This window comes from Aethina tumida, chromosome 2, assembly GCF_024364675.1.
Source record: "Aethina tumida isolate Nest 87 chromosome 2, icAetTumi1.1, whole genome shotgun sequence".
NCBI lineage: Eukaryota > Metazoa > Arthropoda > Insecta > Coleoptera > Nitidulidae > Aethina > Aethina tumida.
This window is the reverse complement of record NC_065436.1, coordinates 7,267-26,617: the sequence shown is the minus strand read 5'-3', so window position 1 is coordinate 26,617 and position 19,351 is coordinate 7,267. Positions and strand designations below refer to the sequence as shown.

General features: G+C 32.8%; 3 protein-coding genes across 3 annotated transcripts; all 3 read left to right on the top strand.

Annotated features, from left to right (window-relative positions):
* Positions 1 to 4,988: 4,988 nt before the first annotated feature.
* LOC109602856 (centrosome-associated protein 350) lies at positions 4,989 to 12,886 on the top strand. The gene is made up of 9 exons (XM_020019307.2): positions 4,989 to 7,666; positions 7,728 to 8,165; positions 8,229 to 8,353; positions 8,436 to 8,537; positions 8,593 to 8,755; positions 8,845 to 9,041; positions 9,606 to 11,887; positions 11,957 to 12,042; positions 12,116 to 12,886. Exons 1-9 carry the CDS (start codon positions 5,249 to 5,251, stop codon positions 12,815 to 12,817), a joined length of 6,513 nt encoding a protein of 2,170 aa, XP_019874866.2. The 5' UTR covers positions 4,989 to 5,248; the 3' UTR covers positions 12,818 to 12,886.
* Positions 12,887 to 13,250: 364 nt separating this feature from the next.
* LOC109602857 (kelch domain-containing protein 4-like) lies at positions 13,251 to 15,241 on the top strand. The gene is made up of 4 exons (XM_020019308.2): positions 13,251 to 13,634; positions 13,694 to 14,246; positions 14,312 to 14,590; positions 14,676 to 15,241. The coding sequence occupies exons 1-4, from the start codon at positions 13,347 to 13,349 to the stop codon at positions 15,167 to 15,169; spliced, it is 1,614 nt and encodes a 537-aa protein (XP_019874867.2). The 5' UTR covers positions 13,251 to 13,346; the 3' UTR covers positions 15,170 to 15,241.
* A 297-nt stretch (positions 15,242 to 15,538) lies between these two features.
* LOC109602855 (odorant receptor 30a) lies at positions 15,539 to 17,777 on the top strand. The gene is made up of 5 exons (XM_020019306.2): positions 15,539 to 16,307; positions 16,485 to 16,593; positions 16,728 to 16,829; positions 16,884 to 17,039; positions 17,146 to 17,777. The coding sequence occupies exons 1-5, from the start codon at positions 15,559 to 15,561 to the stop codon at positions 17,212 to 17,214; spliced, it is 1,185 nt and encodes a 394-aa protein (XP_019874865.2). The 5' UTR covers positions 15,539 to 15,558; the 3' UTR covers positions 17,215 to 17,777.
* The last annotated feature ends 1,574 nt before the right edge of the window (positions 17,778 to 19,351 follow it).

Genomic DNA, 19,351 nt, shown 5'->3' with positions numbered 1-19,351 from the left:
TGCTACGACGACTCATTTAAATAAAACACAAAGTAGGCGAGATATTTGAGTTTTTTTGCACAAAACCGATTAACGAAAGTGAAAGAACATTCTGTCGACTAATTGTTGCCTCCACTTTTTGCCTGTCTGTGTGAATTGATTTTATGCACTGGAATTTCGTCAATTATACCTATTATAACATATTACACAAATGTGACAACACCATTTCTCAAGTTACGCTTTTAAATTAATCAACTTTCCTTTCCAAAATTATATTATTACATGTTTTATACATTTCCCTGATTTTATTACTCACGGACGATGTTTGATATATCCCTTTGACTCTGCACTTTAATAAACAAGATTTACGGATAAGGCAACAAATAAAAGAGTCAAACATGATTTATGTGCCGCCTAGCCGAAATTTACGTGTTAACATAGCTCCAGTTGTTGACACAATTTTCGATTTTCCTACGTCGTTTATTATTAATGTCTCTAATTATAAAGCAGAGCAGAATTACAAGTAGGCTCGCATTTAAATATTCATTTCAAATTGTGGAACAAGGATACGAATTTTGCACTGCAAACTACAATATAATGGATCACGTCAATATTTATTTATAATAATCCGACCGATTCCTTTATCAATTGAATTGCTGAAAACAAAGAGAAAACAAATCACAGTGATATTTGATATTGTGAAATCGGCAGCTAAAACAAATAATGATCGTATGTACGGTTCGTCGTTTCGGTCGGTTTACACACAATTATTTAAATCACCATAAATATTTTATATTTAATACGGTCGTTGTATTGTAAAAATGTTCGAATGTGTCATTACACGGCCCGTTGACTCCGAATAGTTCACATGTACACTTTACCATTGTGCACAGAGCCAACAACGATTTGTCCTTTTTATTAAAATTAAAAAGTATTGACCAATAAAATTATCCTATAAAAATATTATGAAATTTTTTTGTTCTCATTTGAGAGATAATAAATCTGACAAAAAAGGAACATTAAAGAATGAATTTTCAGTAAAATACGGTCGCAACAAAAAGGTGTGTCCACACACACACATTAACAGGTGTGTTAAATTTTCACCAAATTTATTAATCTCGCAATACATATTCGTAACTGTTAAATATGAAATAATACGTTTGGATTTTGATTTGTGGTTTGTCTAATTGTCTGTGCACACTTTCACGATCATTCTTAAATAAAATACAACTCTCCTAATTGTTCGCTAAATTAACAGACAATTAACAGAGATGTATACAACTTGTGTGGTCATTTCATGCATCCCTCATTTGCCATTATTTCAACTTGCAAGAATAAAGATTACTTTAACTTAAAGCTTTTAAATGACAACTACAATATAAATATATATATTTACATTTAAATGCTAATTAGTCATTTGAAATTACAATAACGTAAACTAATGATTAAATAAATAAACAAACATAATAATAAAATTATTATTATTATTATTACATTGTCGTAGTTTTTTTCTGTTAAATTAATTTTAATAGATATAAATCAATAAACTTTGATAATTCTAAATTAAATCATTTCAAAAAATCAATTTAAATTAGTTGAAAATATAACTGTAAAAAATTAAGACAACTTCTCTATACCTTTAATTCTATTCATTTTATTTAAAATAATGTCACCTATTTAGAGAAATAATTGTCACAACACTGCATCTTTGATCATCGTCGTCCCCGATGAAATGTTATTATACTGTTCTTGTCGCTTCTCTCCGCATTTGAAACGTATAAGGTCGCAATAAACAGTATTAATAAACAACAAACGGTTCTGTAAATCGAAATCACCAATAGTACAATGTTTAAACAAAAAGTGTCACGTTTACATAATACATTGGGCAAATTGAGACGGTAAACATCGCCTCGGGTTAAATCGATAGAATGGAATCGATCGATATCGGAAATGGTTTCAATATGAAATGCCGATTAGGCGATCAGAAAAACCATTTCCCTTATTGCCATAATCATATAATATGTTATGTCCGTAATTGGAATCGAGCGATGCTTGTTTGCTGCTTGCAACATCCACCACTCCTTTTTTCATTTATTATGTCACATGTTTTTTCATTTTTCTACTTTAACACTGATTCACTAAATAAATACGAATACGAATACGGTTGAGGTGAATCTCCCATCTTCCTTGTCTGTTATTCCTCTTGTTAATTAACGAATACCGAATGAAATATGAAATTTAAATGTTTTCTACAATGATGAATAACATAAATTATTTATGGATTTAAAAAAACATAGGAACGTGAACTGATTGGCAAATTTCAATGTGTAGATGTAATAGTACAGTTGTTGTTGATTGACTGAGACCGAAAGTAAGAGCGGAACGTTGCTAATAAAAAAGCCTCACGGAAAATACAATTTAGAAAGTATTTTTTCTTTGCGGAAAATAAAAGGTCCCCGAAATCGAAAGGAAGTGAACAGACAAATCAATATTGTTAAATGAACTCGTGCAGAAAAGTATTGTACATGAAAAACAACGGCGCACCGTTTATTTCAATAACTGACTTCCACAATGCTTCATTGAATTGTTGGAGACTCTTCGTCATTATAAATCAATAATGCAAATTTCGATTTACATATTGTCCATAGTGTCGATGCTTATCAATAAAAAAGAATTGATCTCTAGACAAGTTTAATTGAATTTCAAATGAAAATCGTTGTGTTGTCACAAGACACAACAGACTTATTGTTCTTGTGAATTTTTAATGTGTCTAATGTCTTTTGCCTGATGCGAAGAACTTATGCCCTTAAGCACATTTCTTCATTTCATAGCATTTCAAATACACATTAAGTTAAGAAAAAATTAATTAAAAAGGAACTTTTACATAGATAAAGTTAAAAAAACATTTCAGTTAACGATCAACCTGATTGTAAATGGCCTTATCAATTTTATTACTCTTTCATGTAATCACCCATTTTGTAATTATCGAATACAACTTTTACCATTATTATTCAATTTTTAAAAAAATACTTTCAGATTATTGCCACCCAGGAAATTGAACAATTTAATTTACGTACGTTTTTCACAGCAATTTGATTTAATTATTATTTTTTTCTACAACTTAATTAATAGAAAGGCGTATCTATTGCACATGCTTTTCTCTTTCTTTCTTTATTCACGTTATCGATGAGCTTTATTTTTCGATAAACAATTTTTAAATGTTCCATAATTTTATGTGTATGTATTTTAATTAATCCTTCGAAATAAGAATGAAACAAGGAAATGTAATCGGCGAGCAGCAAAGTAAAGTGGCGGCGATTAAGCTGGCTTAGTGTCAATTGTGAAGATTTTAAGCAATTAGTTTTTAGAGAAAGCGCCGACCAACCACTTGTTTGTACTTACGGTGCGTATATCTGTCTCTTCTTGGAGTATAGTTTTTAAAGGTGCGGCCGCCCAACTTTAAACTATTCCATCCACTTCCGCTCTTTATATTTTCTTATTTATTAGCTGACCATTTCGACAACAATTTAATCTCTCTCAAAAGCACAATAATTACTAAATTCCTTCGTTACTTCTCACCATTACGTTTTGCTTTGTTTACAATAGATAGAAGATCTAGAGACAAATCTCATTTAATTAATTGCGAAATCTAATATCTAAACAAGCATACTTTAAAATTTTCTTCAGATAAAGTACATAATGAATAATTTACGTGTTGCAAAAAATAATACATGTTCATGTTAATGTTGCCGATTAGATTTCTACTGAATATTTATTATTATGTAAATATTTTAACTGGCCAAGGCTTGCAAAAAATTGGGTCGAACATTTTGCGAACGTGATTGAACACAAAACACATATTTTTATTCGTCAATATAATCGACAAAATTCGATAAATTCAAACAACGAAAATGCGACGCCTACTTTTCAACACATTTTAATAATGTAATAAAGTGTACAATGGAAACGATTGTGAAATCATAAAACAAAACAGTCGTAGGTGTTCGAAATTTATACATTTCAGCAGGTGCTTTTGTCTACATTTTTAAGCATATTGATCATTTGAACAATTCATTTCCTTCACATACACTACACATGATTATACACCATAAACGAATAATTAAATGAAAGTTAATGAAATGGTGTTACTTATAATAAAATTAAATTCGACTATTTAACAGTCAAGTGTGAAAGAATGGCCACTTAATGACTCTATTGCATTGAAAATTAGCAGCAATCCGAATTCCATATAAAGTTACGATAATCACACCTAATGCGAATTTAAATTGCTTTAGGAAATTTCTATAGGAGCGGAAAAAACGACGACGTTTATATACATTTTCTCCTTTATTGAGAAAACACAGCAGATGTTATTTATTTATTTATTATAGACAAACTATAGAAAATTCTAAATTGAATAACTCGCATGTCCATTCATTTTTCCGCTTCAACAATAAAATAAATCAATGCAAATTCATAAATGAACTAATTAGATACTCGTAAATTAAAATGACTAGAAAAAAAGTGTGGTGGTTTCATAAAATATGTAACAAGCCAAGTAAACCGCTTTGGGCGAGGTTGTTAACACCGCAATATTAAAACACGGTTACGCAAATCCAACATACACATGACATTTTCAACGAGAAAATGCTAAATTATATGTATTTATATGAATACACACTTTGCTATTACTCCGTTATTGAAATGTATTTTATTCCGGTTAATTATTTCATTATTATTATTATTTACCTTAACTGGCCATACTGTTAAAGCTAAATCTAATCTATAATGATAAATTTGTTCCGATTTAAGAAAATACTCGTATAATTAAATTAGGCTTATCAAATATTTTCATAATTATAATAAAGTTTGAATTTGACAAACATTAGATATATATAATTTCAAAATATATGATTAACTTAATGATTATAGGCAACCCCGATCACACAAACATTTTAATTAACAACATTGAATTTTTTTTTTTGGAATAACATTCAACAACATATTTTTAATAGTAAATAACACGAATTTAGCATTTTTGTTTATAAATAAATCTGTCCTGTATTTCAGTTCGGTTACCGCGGTTTAGTTTGATTTGTAAGGTTATGTTTATAACGGTTGTCATTCAGCGATTCCTTGTTAAAGCTTGGTGCTCAGTTCCCTGTAAAAAATTAATATAAAAACTCGTGTAATAAAATTTAATAAATCGTTTATTATTCCACCGACCTATTTGGAATTAGTTGCTAGTGTGTAAAATAGTTTCATCTGAATGGATCGAAAGTCGAGAGACGAATTGAAAAAAGAAGCCGAATTGGTGAGAAACAGACGTTTAGACAATGTTAGGGAAATTAACGAGTTGAAAGCATCATTACAAAGTTTGATTACTCAAGGTTTAAAACAGTCGGAAAACATTAATGCGCTACATGGAAAAGAAAACATTAATAATTTACAAATTCAAGAGAACACAAAAAATAGGACAGAACTAGGAGAAACAAAAGTACAAAGATCAAAATCATCGAATAGAACTGTCACTGTTATTAATAAAAAGGAATCTCCAAAAAAGTCAAAAAGTTACAATGTTGAAGAAGCTAGAGAATACATAAAAAAACAAAATGAGAAACGTTCAGAACAATTGAAAAATAATGTGAAGAATACTGCAACTCAAAATGAGATTAAGAAACAAAGACTTTTGGAACTTCAAAAGAAAAGTCAAGAGATTGTGGCAAGAAACTTAGAGTTGAAAAGAGAAAGAAGCAGATCAAAGGGTCCTAAGTCTGCCGAACAATTAAGACCTGATTATGCAGGACCACCCTCAAATATTAGATCAAATTCAAAAGAAAAGGCCCTACAGAAAGAAGAAGATCTAACTCATGTAAGCAGAAGCAGCAGGTCAAGATCCAGAGAACTGGAGAAAAAAGAAGTAAAGATTCCACAAAATAAAGTTGTATCAAAAAATGTTCCACAAATTACAACCAGACCAGGGAGACCCAGAACAAGACAACAAAACATTTCTACTTGCAGATCAAAAAATGAGGATTTAAATTTACAACAACAGGAAACACAAAAAGCTAACACTGATGTAAAAAATGCCAAAAGTCTGCTACATCCTAATTCTGCGTATGAAATATTTCAACATATCAAATCCAAAGAAGTGACAAAGAAATTAACAGAAACAAAAACTCCAAGTGTTAGTGATGAAAAGATTACTTCAGAATCTGAACAGACCCAAAGAAAAAATGTTTTCTCACCAAGTAAGCCACCAGACAATCAAAATCAAGCCATAAATATTTTTAACAATATAACAGTAAGATCAGAATTAAATCAGAACAGAGAAAATTCATGTAGAGTAGATTTAAAAAAGGATGATAGTGATAATAAAAAACAATCTGATAAAGCAGTAATTGAAAAATTAAAGTTAAATAGCAGCAAAGAAACCCAAACTTTTGATCCACCGCATTGGCTGTGTCAAAACACTAGTAAAAATGAAAATCCTTATAATTTTATAAACACAGTGAGGAGGAGATTAGAGTCAGCAATAATGCAACCCTCAACAAAAACACATAATGACAAAGGTGTTCAAAGTTCCCTTCGAGTATGTGATCATGTGTTAAGTGATAGAGGTGATATTGTATTTCCCCAGTCTAACTTTCCAGGTCAACAGATATCAAAAAATGTTGAAAATTCAAATTTAAAGTCGTTTATTTCTCACAAATGTTTAAATTTGGATCCAAAGCCTGTTGAACACTTAGGTTTACAAATTGGAAGTAAGAAGAGTGAAAAAAGTAACAAAAGTATTTTGTTGATCAGTAATGAAAGCGAATCGGAAGATACCTCGAAAAATATTCCAGAAATTTCCAGTGAAAGTATCACCACAGGAAGAAACGTTTATGCAGCTGCAAAGAAGGATGGTGGTGGAGATGATGATTTCAATCTCAAAATAAATACGAGTAATTTAAACAAAATGAAATTAAAGTCCAAGAGTAACATACAAGAATCCAGTTTAGACCAAGTACCACCGGAAGTAATAGATAACATTTCGTCAATCCGGGTGCCCAGTCGCAGACACAATAGTAGGTCTGCAAAGTCCAGTAAAAATTTATTCCCAAGCAAAACATCATACACATCAGATTACAATTCTGAAAGTGATTTGGACAACAGTTTCCTTACAGGTTCTCACAAATCCGCTGAGTATTCCATTTTGGCCGGTAACATTAGCAGTTACAGCAATTTGGTTAATAAAAATTTCAGACCTCATTCATCAAACAGTAAACATTCCACTGAGCAACAAAGCATTCCAGAAGAAATACAACATTCCAAAGAAGGAAGGGTGATAACAGAGAGTGGAGGAGACGGTTCCGGAAGTCTTCCGACGTTGGCTCCGCAAGAGTACAAATCTTTGCCAACATGTTCGTCATCAATACGACATTCGAACATGAATTCAGACGTTCCAACAGATATTTCAACGTTGCCTCCACAAATTTATAATGATATTCCAACAACGCATTCTTCCATAAGTAAATTGGAAGAAGAGAAAGTCGAGAATGATGATGGGAGGAAAAAATTAAATTCATTTAAGAACAACAATACTGATCTGGTTGTGCTTCAAGAACCTCAGATTTCATTGAAGATTAAAAATTTGGATGGGAAAAATAAAGTGGTGGTTCAAAGCCAAGAAGGAGGTGAACAAGTAAGTCTTAAAATTTGTTTTCTCTGAAAAAATTTTAGAACATATTTTTTGTTATTTTTAGGAAAAAACTAATCAAATTCATTTGAAATTTGAAACTGAAATACATCTCTTAAACGACTTCAACAAGTCATTCAGTCAGCTGAATGCTCTAGAAAAAGCGTTAGAATCTTTAAAAACAACCAATACAATCCAACAAGTAGAGAGAACAATGAACGAATCAGCCACTATTACCGAACAAAAAAATCCTGATCATTCCTCAAAGCAAAACATTTTGTCGCAAATCAATTTTTCGAGAGGTTCGGAAGTATCCACTGTTTCTAGACACAGTTGTTTAGACACAACATCCCTGTCAAATAGAAGTGCAATTTCTACACGGATAGATTTACTAAATAATACGAGCCGTCACGACGACGATACGACCGTTACAGACTCCATGCTGCTAGTGTCCGTAAATGAAAATTACGATCCCACCAATCCAGTTGGAATGTCTCTCAAATTGGTATAATAATTTTTGTTTCTTAATATTTGTTTTATTTATGTTACCACCATTTGTCGCTTTTAGTTAGAGCAATTAATCAAAGATGAAGATTCCAGATTAAAGAATTTGAAAACGATGTTAAAAATTCGTGAAAAATCTCTGCAGGACAGAGTGTTGACCGAATTGCAGGCGTTAGAAGTTCAAAAAAGGTACAGTAACATTACTGTGCGTTTGTGTTGTGGAAGTTAAACTTTCTATATAATAGTATGTTAATTGGTTCTTTATTGTTAGGAATTTGCGACTGACTGGCAAACTTCAAGAAGCGTCGTTGGTGAAGAAAAAACAACGTGGCATTTTATTGAAACATTCAGAGGAAAAACATGAAATGCAAAGGTGAATAAACATTTATAATTTCATCTTCGTTTCTATTTATGAATCGCATTTTTAGATTGAAACAATTACACAAAGCAAAGTCGAAGGAGCGCATTTCAGAGTTGCAACAAGAAAGAAAATTAATTAAAACGCAACTTTGCACCGACAAAATGTTGACCAACATCAAAGTAAACACACCAAGAGTGAAAAGAAGTAACAATTCTGGACCACTTAGAGTTGTAAGTATATCCACATAATGGACGACATCCAAATTTTGTATTAACAATTGTTTTAAAGAATGTTACGTATTTACATTGTTCTTGCTCAGGTGACTAACCACCACACAGAATCCGTGATATCGGAAAGATCAATTTCGAGGAGAAGTTCCGTAGTCGACGAAGTAGTTAACGTCTCTACAACAAAGTCTGTAACAAGTGTCGTTTCCGAAATCGAATCGCACAGCGATGGTCCGGACGATAGAATTCACAAAAGGAACGACGATTTCCATGTCACTCACATTAAAAAGTAAGTAAACATCACGTCGTCAGCGTCAACGGCGAGTGTGTGTGTGTGTGCGAGTACGAGCGAGCATGAAATTAATGCAGTAGGCAGTAAGGTCGTTTAAAAATAAAATCGTTGATGGAGCACTTATTGGCATAAATAGATTAGATGATATTTTTGTTTACTTAGACAGTAATGTATGTGTAGTTGGCGAAATTATTTGGAATGAAAAACGATACAGTTATAAGTTATGTATTGAAAAGAGAGGAGAGGGAGTGGCAGAAAAAGGTTTAAAAAAATAGAAAAAAGAGTAAAGTTATAATTAGATATCCTGTTGGGCGTTAGCCAAAAGTCTGTTTTGTATTTGGACGCTTCCTCAAGTTTATAGGAACTACATGTTTAAAATTAGTCAGCAACTCATTGATTTGAACGTATGTTGTAAGTCGACGTCGTCGTCGTCGTCGTCGTCGTCGTCGTCGTTGTCGTCGACTCACGACAATTGCATTTGTCACTTGATGTAAACATAAATAAAGGGACGAGTAAGTGTGGGTGTATTGTTAATAGTGTCTTTTGTTGTCGGCTCCACAGGGCCCTGTTGATGCGTGAGGCGGCGCTGGATAAGAGACGAAGAGAGGCCGAAAATTTGCTCAAGTGGCACCAGAAGTTACTCGACGATGAGAGGCGCATCGTGCAACTGGAGCAGTCGGCCAGCACTGTTGTTTCGCAGCAGCCAACACTGCCAACCGGAAAATTGAAGGAAACACCCTTGGCCGAGGATCGATGCGAACTGTCGGGAACACTTCTTAATCAATTGTGGTCCGACATAAGTGATTGCACCAAGAAGAGATTTGCTGACGAAAAAACGTATCGGATGTCGAAGGCAGCATTCAGCAGGATCTGTAAGAATGCGAGCGAATACAAACAAAGAAACCTGCAGAAGATGTCGTCTGCGACGCGACAGAATAATGTGGTGGAACTGAGTGTCAGTGATTTATCCAAACTTATAATATCACCAGAACAATCCGACAGTGACAAAGAACAACAACGGCAACAACAGCAACAACAGCAATCAAAATCCAGTAGTAGTATCAGTATTAACGATGCGATTAGCGCTTACAAATCAGATTTCGAAATAGATTCGAACTCTGTCAGAGAAAATACTAATTCAGTTTCGGAGCATCAACCCAATAATTCGATTGCAGATCAGCAAACAATTTCATCGATTTCAGATCTCATCGAGAACTTTAATAAAATCGAAGAGGAAATGAGCAAACGTTCTGAAAAATTGGTAAACGAATCGAATCAAATGTTAACGGAACTCGACGAATTTGAAGTTGGAGCAGTTGAGAATGATGAAACTACATCTGTAAAAACGGCGACGCAAATATCTTTACTTAACTCACTTAATTCAATAAAACCACTCTCAAATTGCGAAAACGATGTAATTGCAGAAAAAAACTCACATAAAACCTTATCAAATGATTCAAAAATTACCATTCATTCACAATCTGAAAAAATTTCTGATATTTCAAATATTTCTGAAAAATTTTTTATTGATAAAAACGGTGGGGAAGGACAACTTCCTGAAAAACAGACGTCCTCACTCTCATCTCGAGAACCAAATACACCGACGAATGAAATTAATGCATTAGAAAATTCCATTTTGGAAAAATCAAACGTCCAAATTTCCGAATTGATTACCGATAAAATTTCTTCTGAAATTATATCTCAAGAATCCACCGACACAAATTCTCATTCAAAACAAATCGAATCTTCGGATAAAATAACTCCCCACCAGTCAAATTCCACAATTTCCGAAATTAATCATATCGAATCGGCTGATCCATCTGAAATTATTAATACACCAAATAAAGATTTTTTCGAAACAAGCCACGTTGAAAAATCAGATACAATCAATTCTGAATTAAATCACAGTATTGTACCGACGTCGGATAAAGGTGTACCTTCGGATGTAAGATCACAAAAGTCACAGGTTACGATTTTCGAATTAAGTAATGTTGATGAACCTTCTGAGAAAGTTTCTTCAGATTTGACTTCGCCTGAAATTAGTAGCAATTCGGAGGTTTTGAAGAAAACATCATCGGATATTCCAGATGGTGATTGTGGAGTCTCAGTAAAATCTGTAGAAACTGAGGAGCATCACGACGACGAATTACCCAAATCGTTAAGAATAGTATCTGCAAAATCAGATTCAACTGACGATAATTCAAAGTCAGTAAAATCCGTTAGACCGAAAATTTCTACTGACATATCCGAAGAAAAAATATCGGAACGGCATCCATACGTCTCTGAGCAAGAAGAAGAAATTAATGAAGTAACAAATTCTTTACCAATATCAGATTTAAGTTATGGAGTTTTAGAAAAAGGAGTGGATTTAAAAAGTGATAAATTTGAGACTGATGTTGATGAAGTGGAATCGTGTGCGGAAGGCACCACGTCTAACATTAAAAGTAGCTTGAACGAATTAAACGAATTAAATATAGATAAGACTGAATACGATGATGCGATACCAAAGGAAATTGAGTTCGTTGAAGAAAAAGAACACGATTCCCTATCCGAGATCTCCAACAATCTGGCAAGCGAAATCGAAGAAAAATCACAAAGCGATCAAGTGTCCGAGATAATCGAAGAAAAAGAAATATCTTATTCGTCATGTACGCCCTCCTCAGAATGTGGCAGTGATAAGAGGCAGTCTTCGTCCACGGCGAAAAGCATAGATGTGAAGAAACGAGTGTCAGAAATAATGGCAGAAGCGGGACCATTAAATCTGGGTGATAAAAGTACAAGGATGCAGGATCTTTATGTGACCACTTATGATGTCAATTCACCACCTCAGTCTCCCGAACCAGGTATATCATTATATTATTTGAAATAATCGGTTCTAGATTATGTCATGTCAATGTTCATTATTTTTTCAGTAAACGGCGAAAAAATAAAAAGTCCAAAGAATTTAGATACCGAGGCGGAGGAACTTTTACGAAAACAGTTGGCCATAGAACAAGAGGTATGTACCATTAATAATAATAATAATAATAATAACAAAATGTTAATGTAATAATTAAATTACTTAATTTTAGATAAAGGAGTTGGAGCAGCAGCAAAAAGAATTGCCGTACGTGTTCGTCCGCGAGATCCCCAATAAACCACCTCCTCCGTACACGCCTCCCGCCAACATACGAATAACCGCTGCCCCTATAAAAACGATACTGCCCGCCGGTCCTGATCAAATCGACGAAATCACTCGATATTCGGCGAAAATCATTCACAAGGCATATTTGAACAACAACCTTGAAAACATTAACATTTCCGAAAATACTCTCAACCTGATTACGAAGAATAACATCAGTAAAGAGTGCTACAGGTTCGTCTTTGATATTTGCAAGGAGATTGCAGTTAATCACTACAAGCAATTCAAAAAGGAACCGTCGTGTCCATCGTGGATGAAGGTGGCGACAAAGTGTTCCATAGCGCCGGTGCGACCGTTCGACTTGGTCGGTTTGGAACGGCACATGTCGGAGAAACTAAAAGAAATGTTTAAGTTTCAAAAGAGGAGGGACAACCTTAGAGAAAAATCTGTAATGAAATGGAGCAGGAAGAAAAAGGATCACGTGGACGAAATTTTAATACTGGAATCTCAATTGGAGGAAGCAGAATGGACATATTATGATAAAGATGAAAGAATTGTCATGGACAATCTTACTAATGAAATCATGAACATGTTGTTGCAGGACACTGCTAAAGTTATGCAAGAAATTTTTCGTATAAAGAATTGTTACTAAATTGAACTGTTTATTTTGTGTATAATTTTTTGTATATTTTTAAGAAAATAATTTTTATAATTATTTTAATTAATTAATTTTTATTTAACCCATATATTGGAATTTTACATAAAGAAATGACATAAAATAATAAATTAAATAAATTCAAAGGTCCACTAAGAGTAGCACAGAACATGGTAACTGTAAGATATGTAAGGATGTAATCTGTGTTGCATATCTTTTATCGCAACTGGAAATGTCAAGTTTAAATTTGATGTAAACAAATTGTAGCAATGTATGGGTTACATTGTTTACGCATAATGTGTTATATGCATGCTGTTGATAAACATGCTCATGTTGGAATCTAAAATTTGAATGAAAAGTACATACATAAAATTGATAGGAACTGTATAAAAGGAAAAGAAGAAGAAGAAGAAGAAGAAGAAGAAAAAGAATAAAAGTAACCTAACATAAGTAAGTAAGTTAAAGTGTGCAGTGCGGTGAGTATCGCGTGCGATATACAAATAAAAGAAGAGAAAGAAACACGAAAATGGGTAAGAAAGGAGGCAAGGATAAGAAAAAGGGTAAAGGTGCCGAAAAAACATTAGCGAAAACCGAAAAAAAACTTTCAAACAAATTAAAAAAGGAACTTAAAAGTAAAGGAGAAGATGACATCGAAACAATTTTGGCCAAAATTGAAAGCGAGGAGAAGAAACGGCTTCAAGTTACGGAATCTATTATCGAACAGCCCTCAAGGAGACTAAATTTTTCGTTTGTTTCACATCCGGAAAAAGAACAACTGATTATGTATGGTGGAGAGTTTTATGATGGACAAAAGGTATGTAATAAACACAAGATGGGTAAATAGTAGTATTAATCTGAAGTTGTTTTCGTTAGACTCTGGTTTATGGTGATTTGTTCTTTTATAACATACCCAACAGAACCTGGTCTGTGGTAAAAGCACCTGGGGGACCAGCTCCAAGATGTGGACATCAAATGGTTACAACAAACACAAACAAAGGTCAGTTGTGGGTGTTTGGTGGAGAATTTGCGAGTCCCAGCCAATCACAGTTTTATCACTACAGAGATTTATGGGTGTTTCACCTTGGCACCAAACAATGGGAGAAAATTACGTCTCCTAACGGCCCAAGTGCCCGAAGTGGTCACAGAATGGTGGTGAATAAGAAAAAACTGTTTGTTTTTGGTGGTTTTCACGACAATTTACGAGACTATAAATATTTCAATGATTTGTACGCTTTCAATATGGAAAGTTACAAATGGGAGAAAATTGAAGCAACAGGAAACGGACCAGCCCCAAGATCAGCTTGTTGTATGGCAGCACTGAACGACGGTAGGATACTGATTTATGGCGGTTACAGTAAAGAAAAAATAAAAAAAGATGTTGACAAGGGACATGTGTTTACAGATGCATTTTTACTGACACCAAACAGTAAGTTTGTTGGACGTGAGTTAAAATAAAAATAAAAATAAAATTGTATTTTTCTTTATTTTAAGAAAATGACACAACCGGGTTGCAATTTAAATGGGTCCAAATTAAATTGGGTAACAACTTTTCTCCAAGATGCAGCATGCCCATGACCGTAAGTGGGAACAATTCGTTTGCATACTGTTTTGGAGGAGTGTTTGATATTGAAGATGAGGAAGAAAATATATCAGGAAATTTCTTTAACGATTTGTATCAACTGGATCTAGAAAAATTTGTGTGGAAAACAGTGACAGTTAGTGGGAAAAAAGACAAAGAACAAAAAGCGAGGCGTAGGAAAAAAGATACAAGTACGGTGGTGTCAATTGATTATATAATATTTGTAATATGCAGTGTGCGGAGTAGTGTAGTATTTAATGTTAATCTCATTTTCAGGAGAGGAGGAGGGGGGTGATGATCAGGATGAAGAAATGAAGGAGGTGGAAGAAATTGAAAAGAGTGTTGAAAGCACAATCATTTCAGACGATGGAATTTTCAAAGTGACAGTCGGACCTGTTCTAAATAATCAATCAGTCGGTTCCTCTTCTAGCGTATGTGACACTGAATCTGTATTTAGTCCATCTCCAAGAATAAATTGTGGGCTGGCCATAAAACATGGGGTTCTGTATCTGTACGGAGGTATGGCAGAAGATGGAGATAAACAGTTTACATTTAACGACTTTTATTCACTGGATTTAAAAAAAATGGATGAATGGAACACCATTAAAGATGATCCGACGTCCAATTCTGCTTGGGTCGGATCAGATTCTGAATCAGGTGAGGAAAGTGATGAAAATGAAAATGAAAATGAAAATGAGAATGATGATGATGAGGATGAAGAAGGTGAAGATGAAGATGAAGATGAAGAATCTGGCATGGATACTGATTAAATTTATTATGTTAAAATTAAATTGTTGTTTTTGTTAATATTATTATTAATAATAAACATAAATTTTGATAATATTATTGATCAATATCCAGAAAGAAAATTGTTAGGATAGATAGATATTTAATGATGTAACGAAAATTTGCTGTTATATAATTCGTTGTATACATTTATAAAATCTATTTAGTTTATGTATGTGTGAATTATACGGCGCCACTGTTATATGTTGCATGTAATTTTCTCCTTGGATAAATTATTTGCAATATGCCACATGCAACATGCAACATGTTATGAATTATAAATTAAATTTCGAATATATAAGGTAGAAGAATAGGTCAGAAATGTGAGTGTATGTACCAAGCTTATGTGTAGATGTAGGTGTACTAAGACACAATGGAAGAGTCACATTTATCATTTTTCTTAACGGTTCAAACTCTATCTGCCCAAAAAATGTGGAAGGGATCCAGTTTGAAATATAAGATATATGCAGTCGTATATACGGTGCTTTTCCTATATAATCTTTTAATGTTGCAAATCAAATTGCTTTTGGCAGAAGATTTGGAAATGGTCGCCGAGAACTTAAACTACACCATCATGTATACCGTTATGGCGATCGCGACTCGTTATTTGAACAATCCAAATTGCAGGAGTTTGCTTTTAGACATCGAGAAATTCGAGAAGACAATATCCCAGAACGGGGATACCGACAAGAGAGTTTTAGAAATTTCCAACAAATATAGTAAAGATAACAATCGAATAAATCGATTCATGTTTTGCTTCACACTGTCGACATGTATTTTGTTGTCGTATTCTTATTCACATTTACCATTTAGGCCAAAGGATCGATTGAAATTCATTTTTCCCGAATGGTACTTTATGGATGTAGAAAAGTATTATTGGGTGATTTACATAGACAATACTCTATTTGTTGTGGTATGTTTGGGTCCTATGTTCGTGTACGTACGGTTCGCAAGTTTAACATTTACCACATACATAAATGCAAGACTTGAGATGTTACAATACTTCATAAAAATTGTGGAACCTTTGTCGGTTAAATTAAGTGAAAAATATGATATACCAATACAAGATGCACGGTATTGTATCCTGCGTTCATGTTTGAAGCAACATATTTACATAATCAAGTAAGTATGTAAGTATGTAAGTAAGTAAGTAAGTAAGTAAGTAAGTAAGTAAGTAAGTAAGTAAGTAAGTAAGTAAGTAAGTAAGTAAGTAAGTAAGTAAGTAAGTAAGAAAGAAAGAAAATTGTAAATGTGTGTATGTATTTAATAAGTTTTTAAAATGATTTTTAATAATTGTAGTTATGTCACAGTCGTAAAAGAATACACCAATATGTTTGTCCTGCTAGATTGGTTAGGTACTTCAGTACAATTTGGGTCGATGTGGTTGAGGGTGTTACTTAGTTTTCAGGTAAGTAGTTTTTTGTATTAAAAATGAGGAGTACTTAAGGAGTACGTAAAAATATTGTCAGATAGTAAGACTTGTACGCTTGTAATGAAGTAGAGAATAAAGAATAGAGATTGAATGAGGGGAAACTGTTTTAGGAGGACGATGGCTTCGACAAATTTATGACAGGTTACCATTTTGTGGTAATATATACATTTATGGTATTTAATTATTATTATGCGCAAAAAGTTGAAAATGAGGTACGCCATATGTGATATTATGTAATAATGTAATAAGTATTGTGAGTATTGCAGAGTATAAATATTAGTCAGTTTGCGTATAACTTAGATTGGTTTGAGTACGACGGAAGAACAAAAATGTTGGTTCAGATGATAATAATGAGAGCACAGAAGCCATTAAACTTGCGAATCGGACCGTTCGCATTTATGCGATTGTTCTCCTTGGTCGATGTAAATATATAAAAATTGAATTGAAAAATATAATATAATATAATATAATATAATATAATATAATATAATATAATAAATTGAATGTTGCAATGCAATTTTGTTTCAGATACTTAAATCTTCATTCTCTTATTTTGTGTTTATGCATACACTATATGATTTATACGAGAAGATGTAGAATTGGTCTGTGCTGTTGTAGAAGACATGAAATCTGAAAGAAACTCTCTCTTACACACAGATACACATATACACACAAATATGTTATAATTAGTCAAATAGTTTCACCAGTAGTAACTCAATAAAACAATTTTAACGGCAAAAAGTATTATAAGTTGATTTTAAATGAATCCTACTGCGGAGCGGGTAGAATTGAAACAAAGTAAAATGTGCAGATGTGTTGACTCAGGCCTTGTGTAGAAGGATAAATTATGGGCATCGTTGGGATCTCCAGGAAAAACAACCAATTCCCAGTTCAGCGTTATTCAGTGTCTTATTTTTACATTAGAGTTGTGTAATCCCCAGATACAAGATACGACAAACACCAATTATAATTATGAAATATTATGTGATTGGAAATAAGCGTTATATTCATGGGTTGGTGTGTTTTTATTTAAAGAAACGTATTTCAATCGAAAAATATGTTGAATTATTAATATTGTTAAGATAATTAGTAGTCGTAAGAACATAATTGTAGTGGTTGTTGTTGTATGAAATGAATAATAGAGAAAATGAGTATTTAAATATTAATTTGTGATCGATATTAACACATATGTATGTTGAATAATAACTTTTGGAGTGAATTAGAAAAATTAGAATTATAGATGGTACTTAGTTATCAATTGGTATGTTTGGATAATTATTTAAATAGGTATTCATATAAAATGAAAGAGGGAATGGGTCAGAAGGTTGTAATTATTTTAAATGGAAATGAATGAATGAAAGGTTATTAAAATTTGTTTAATACCAATAATAATTGTAAGTCAATTAAATTTATTTACAGTCAAAGGGGACCAAATTAAGTTATTGTTGTATTACCGTTGAACGATATTAAATGTAAAGTTATTTAATCAACCATATATAAAATGTAATAAATGAGTAAAATAGTATACTGGGTTGCATAATACATGAAACATAGATAGTATGGAACGGAAAGCGGGAGAAAAGTGATAATTTTAAATTTGTTGAATATTTTTCAGTTGTATCAGAAGAAAAATAAATAATTATATTAATTGATAAGAGGAATGTTCGGTCAGTGAAAAGAATTTTAGATGTAGGTGTCCTATATATCTGTAGGAAATATGAATAATGGGTGAAATGATAAAATCGAGTGGTGAATAATGGAATGAAGGTGGTGGTTTTGTGGTGAAATAAAGGAAACAATGAAAAGAAATTAGGTAAATATATATGAATATTATTGAAAAGAATAATCGGTGACGTTGTGATTCGTTGTAGAAGAAGCCGCCATGATGTCGAATATAGGTTATGTAGTTAAATGGAATATAAAGTAGAATATTTGTGTGATATAAGAACCGAATGAGCTCGTTCAAAGGCTAAAAGGTGCATTAGGTTCTTAGGCATCTGTGTGTGAAAAATTAGCCCATTCTGTGCAGGAAAAACCTTCAAAATCGTGAAAATTTTTGGAGCGCGTTAGAAAAACCACCGGCCTAGGCCGCCCATCCTCCCCCGCCCTATCCTCCCTATTGCTGCCGGCGCCATCTAACGATGAGGCGACCTGAACATATCTTGGCCGTGCAGCGAACTTAAACATTTCAATATTTTTCCGGCAACGTCATCTATCGGTACAATTATTTATATATTTGAGTAGTATTTAACAGTGTATAATAATAATAATTTGTTTAAAACATTGTTGTTGCAGAAAGAACGTAAGTAAATAAGGACTTAATATAAATTATTATTCCAGTTGAAATGATTGAAGTGAGGTGTCATGGATACTTTGTTATATGTGGTGAATTTTCGGTGGTAATTTTATTAATAAATGTTGTGTTTATATTTAATATATCAGTAGTTTTTTCATTTAAAATAATGAACGATAATTTGAGTTTGGTCTTTGTGTTATTATTGTATTTGTTTTAAGATTAAGTACATTTAGTGGAAGAAATAAATCGAAATTTTTATTTTAGGTTAGAGTTAGTTTGTGAAATTTATATTCCACGAGAGGATTAGTCCTTAAGCAAGAAGCTTGTGTATATTATTTAGAAGAAAATCATTAGAGTATTAGAGTTAAATTCTCGGTACTTCTGCTTGTTTGTTTACAGAAGCAAACAAATGAAATGATAAGAAATATATGAATTTCA

Coding starts and splice junctions, on each gene's coding strand:
- LOC109602855 (XM_020019306.2), top strand. CDS start 15,559: ATGGAAGAGTCACATTTATCATTTTTCTTAACGGTTCAAACTCTATCT. Junction 16,308..16,484: donor CAACATATTTACATAATCAA/GTAAGTATGTAA, acceptor TAATAATTGTAG/TTATGTCACAGTCGTAAAAG. Junction 16,830..16,883: donor CGCAAAAAGTTGAAAATGAG/GTACGCCATATG, acceptor TGAGTATTGCAG/AGTATAAATATTAGTCAGTT.
- LOC109602856 (XM_020019307.2), top strand. CDS start 5,249: ATGGATCGAAAGTCGAGAGACGAATTGAAAAAAGAAGCCGAATTGGTG. Junction 7,667..7,727: donor GCCAAGAAGGAGGTGAACAA/GTAAGTCTTAAA, acceptor TGTTATTTTTAG/GAAAAAACTAATCAAATTCA. Junction 11,888..11,956: donor ACCTCAGTCTCCCGAACCAG/GTATATCATTAT, acceptor TTATTTTTTCAG/TAAACGGCGAAAAAATAAAA.
- LOC109602857 (XM_020019308.2), top strand. CDS start 13,347: ATGGGTAAGAAAGGAGGCAAGGATAAGAAAAAGGGTAAAGGTGCCGAA. Junction 13,635..13,693: donor AGTTTTATGATGGACAAAAG/GTATGTAATAAA, acceptor TGTTTTCGTTAG/ACTCTGGTTTATGGTGATTT. Junction 14,591..14,675: donor GCGTAGGAAAAAAGATACAA/GTACGGTGGTGT, acceptor TCTCATTTTCAG/GAGAGGAGGAGGGGGGTGAT.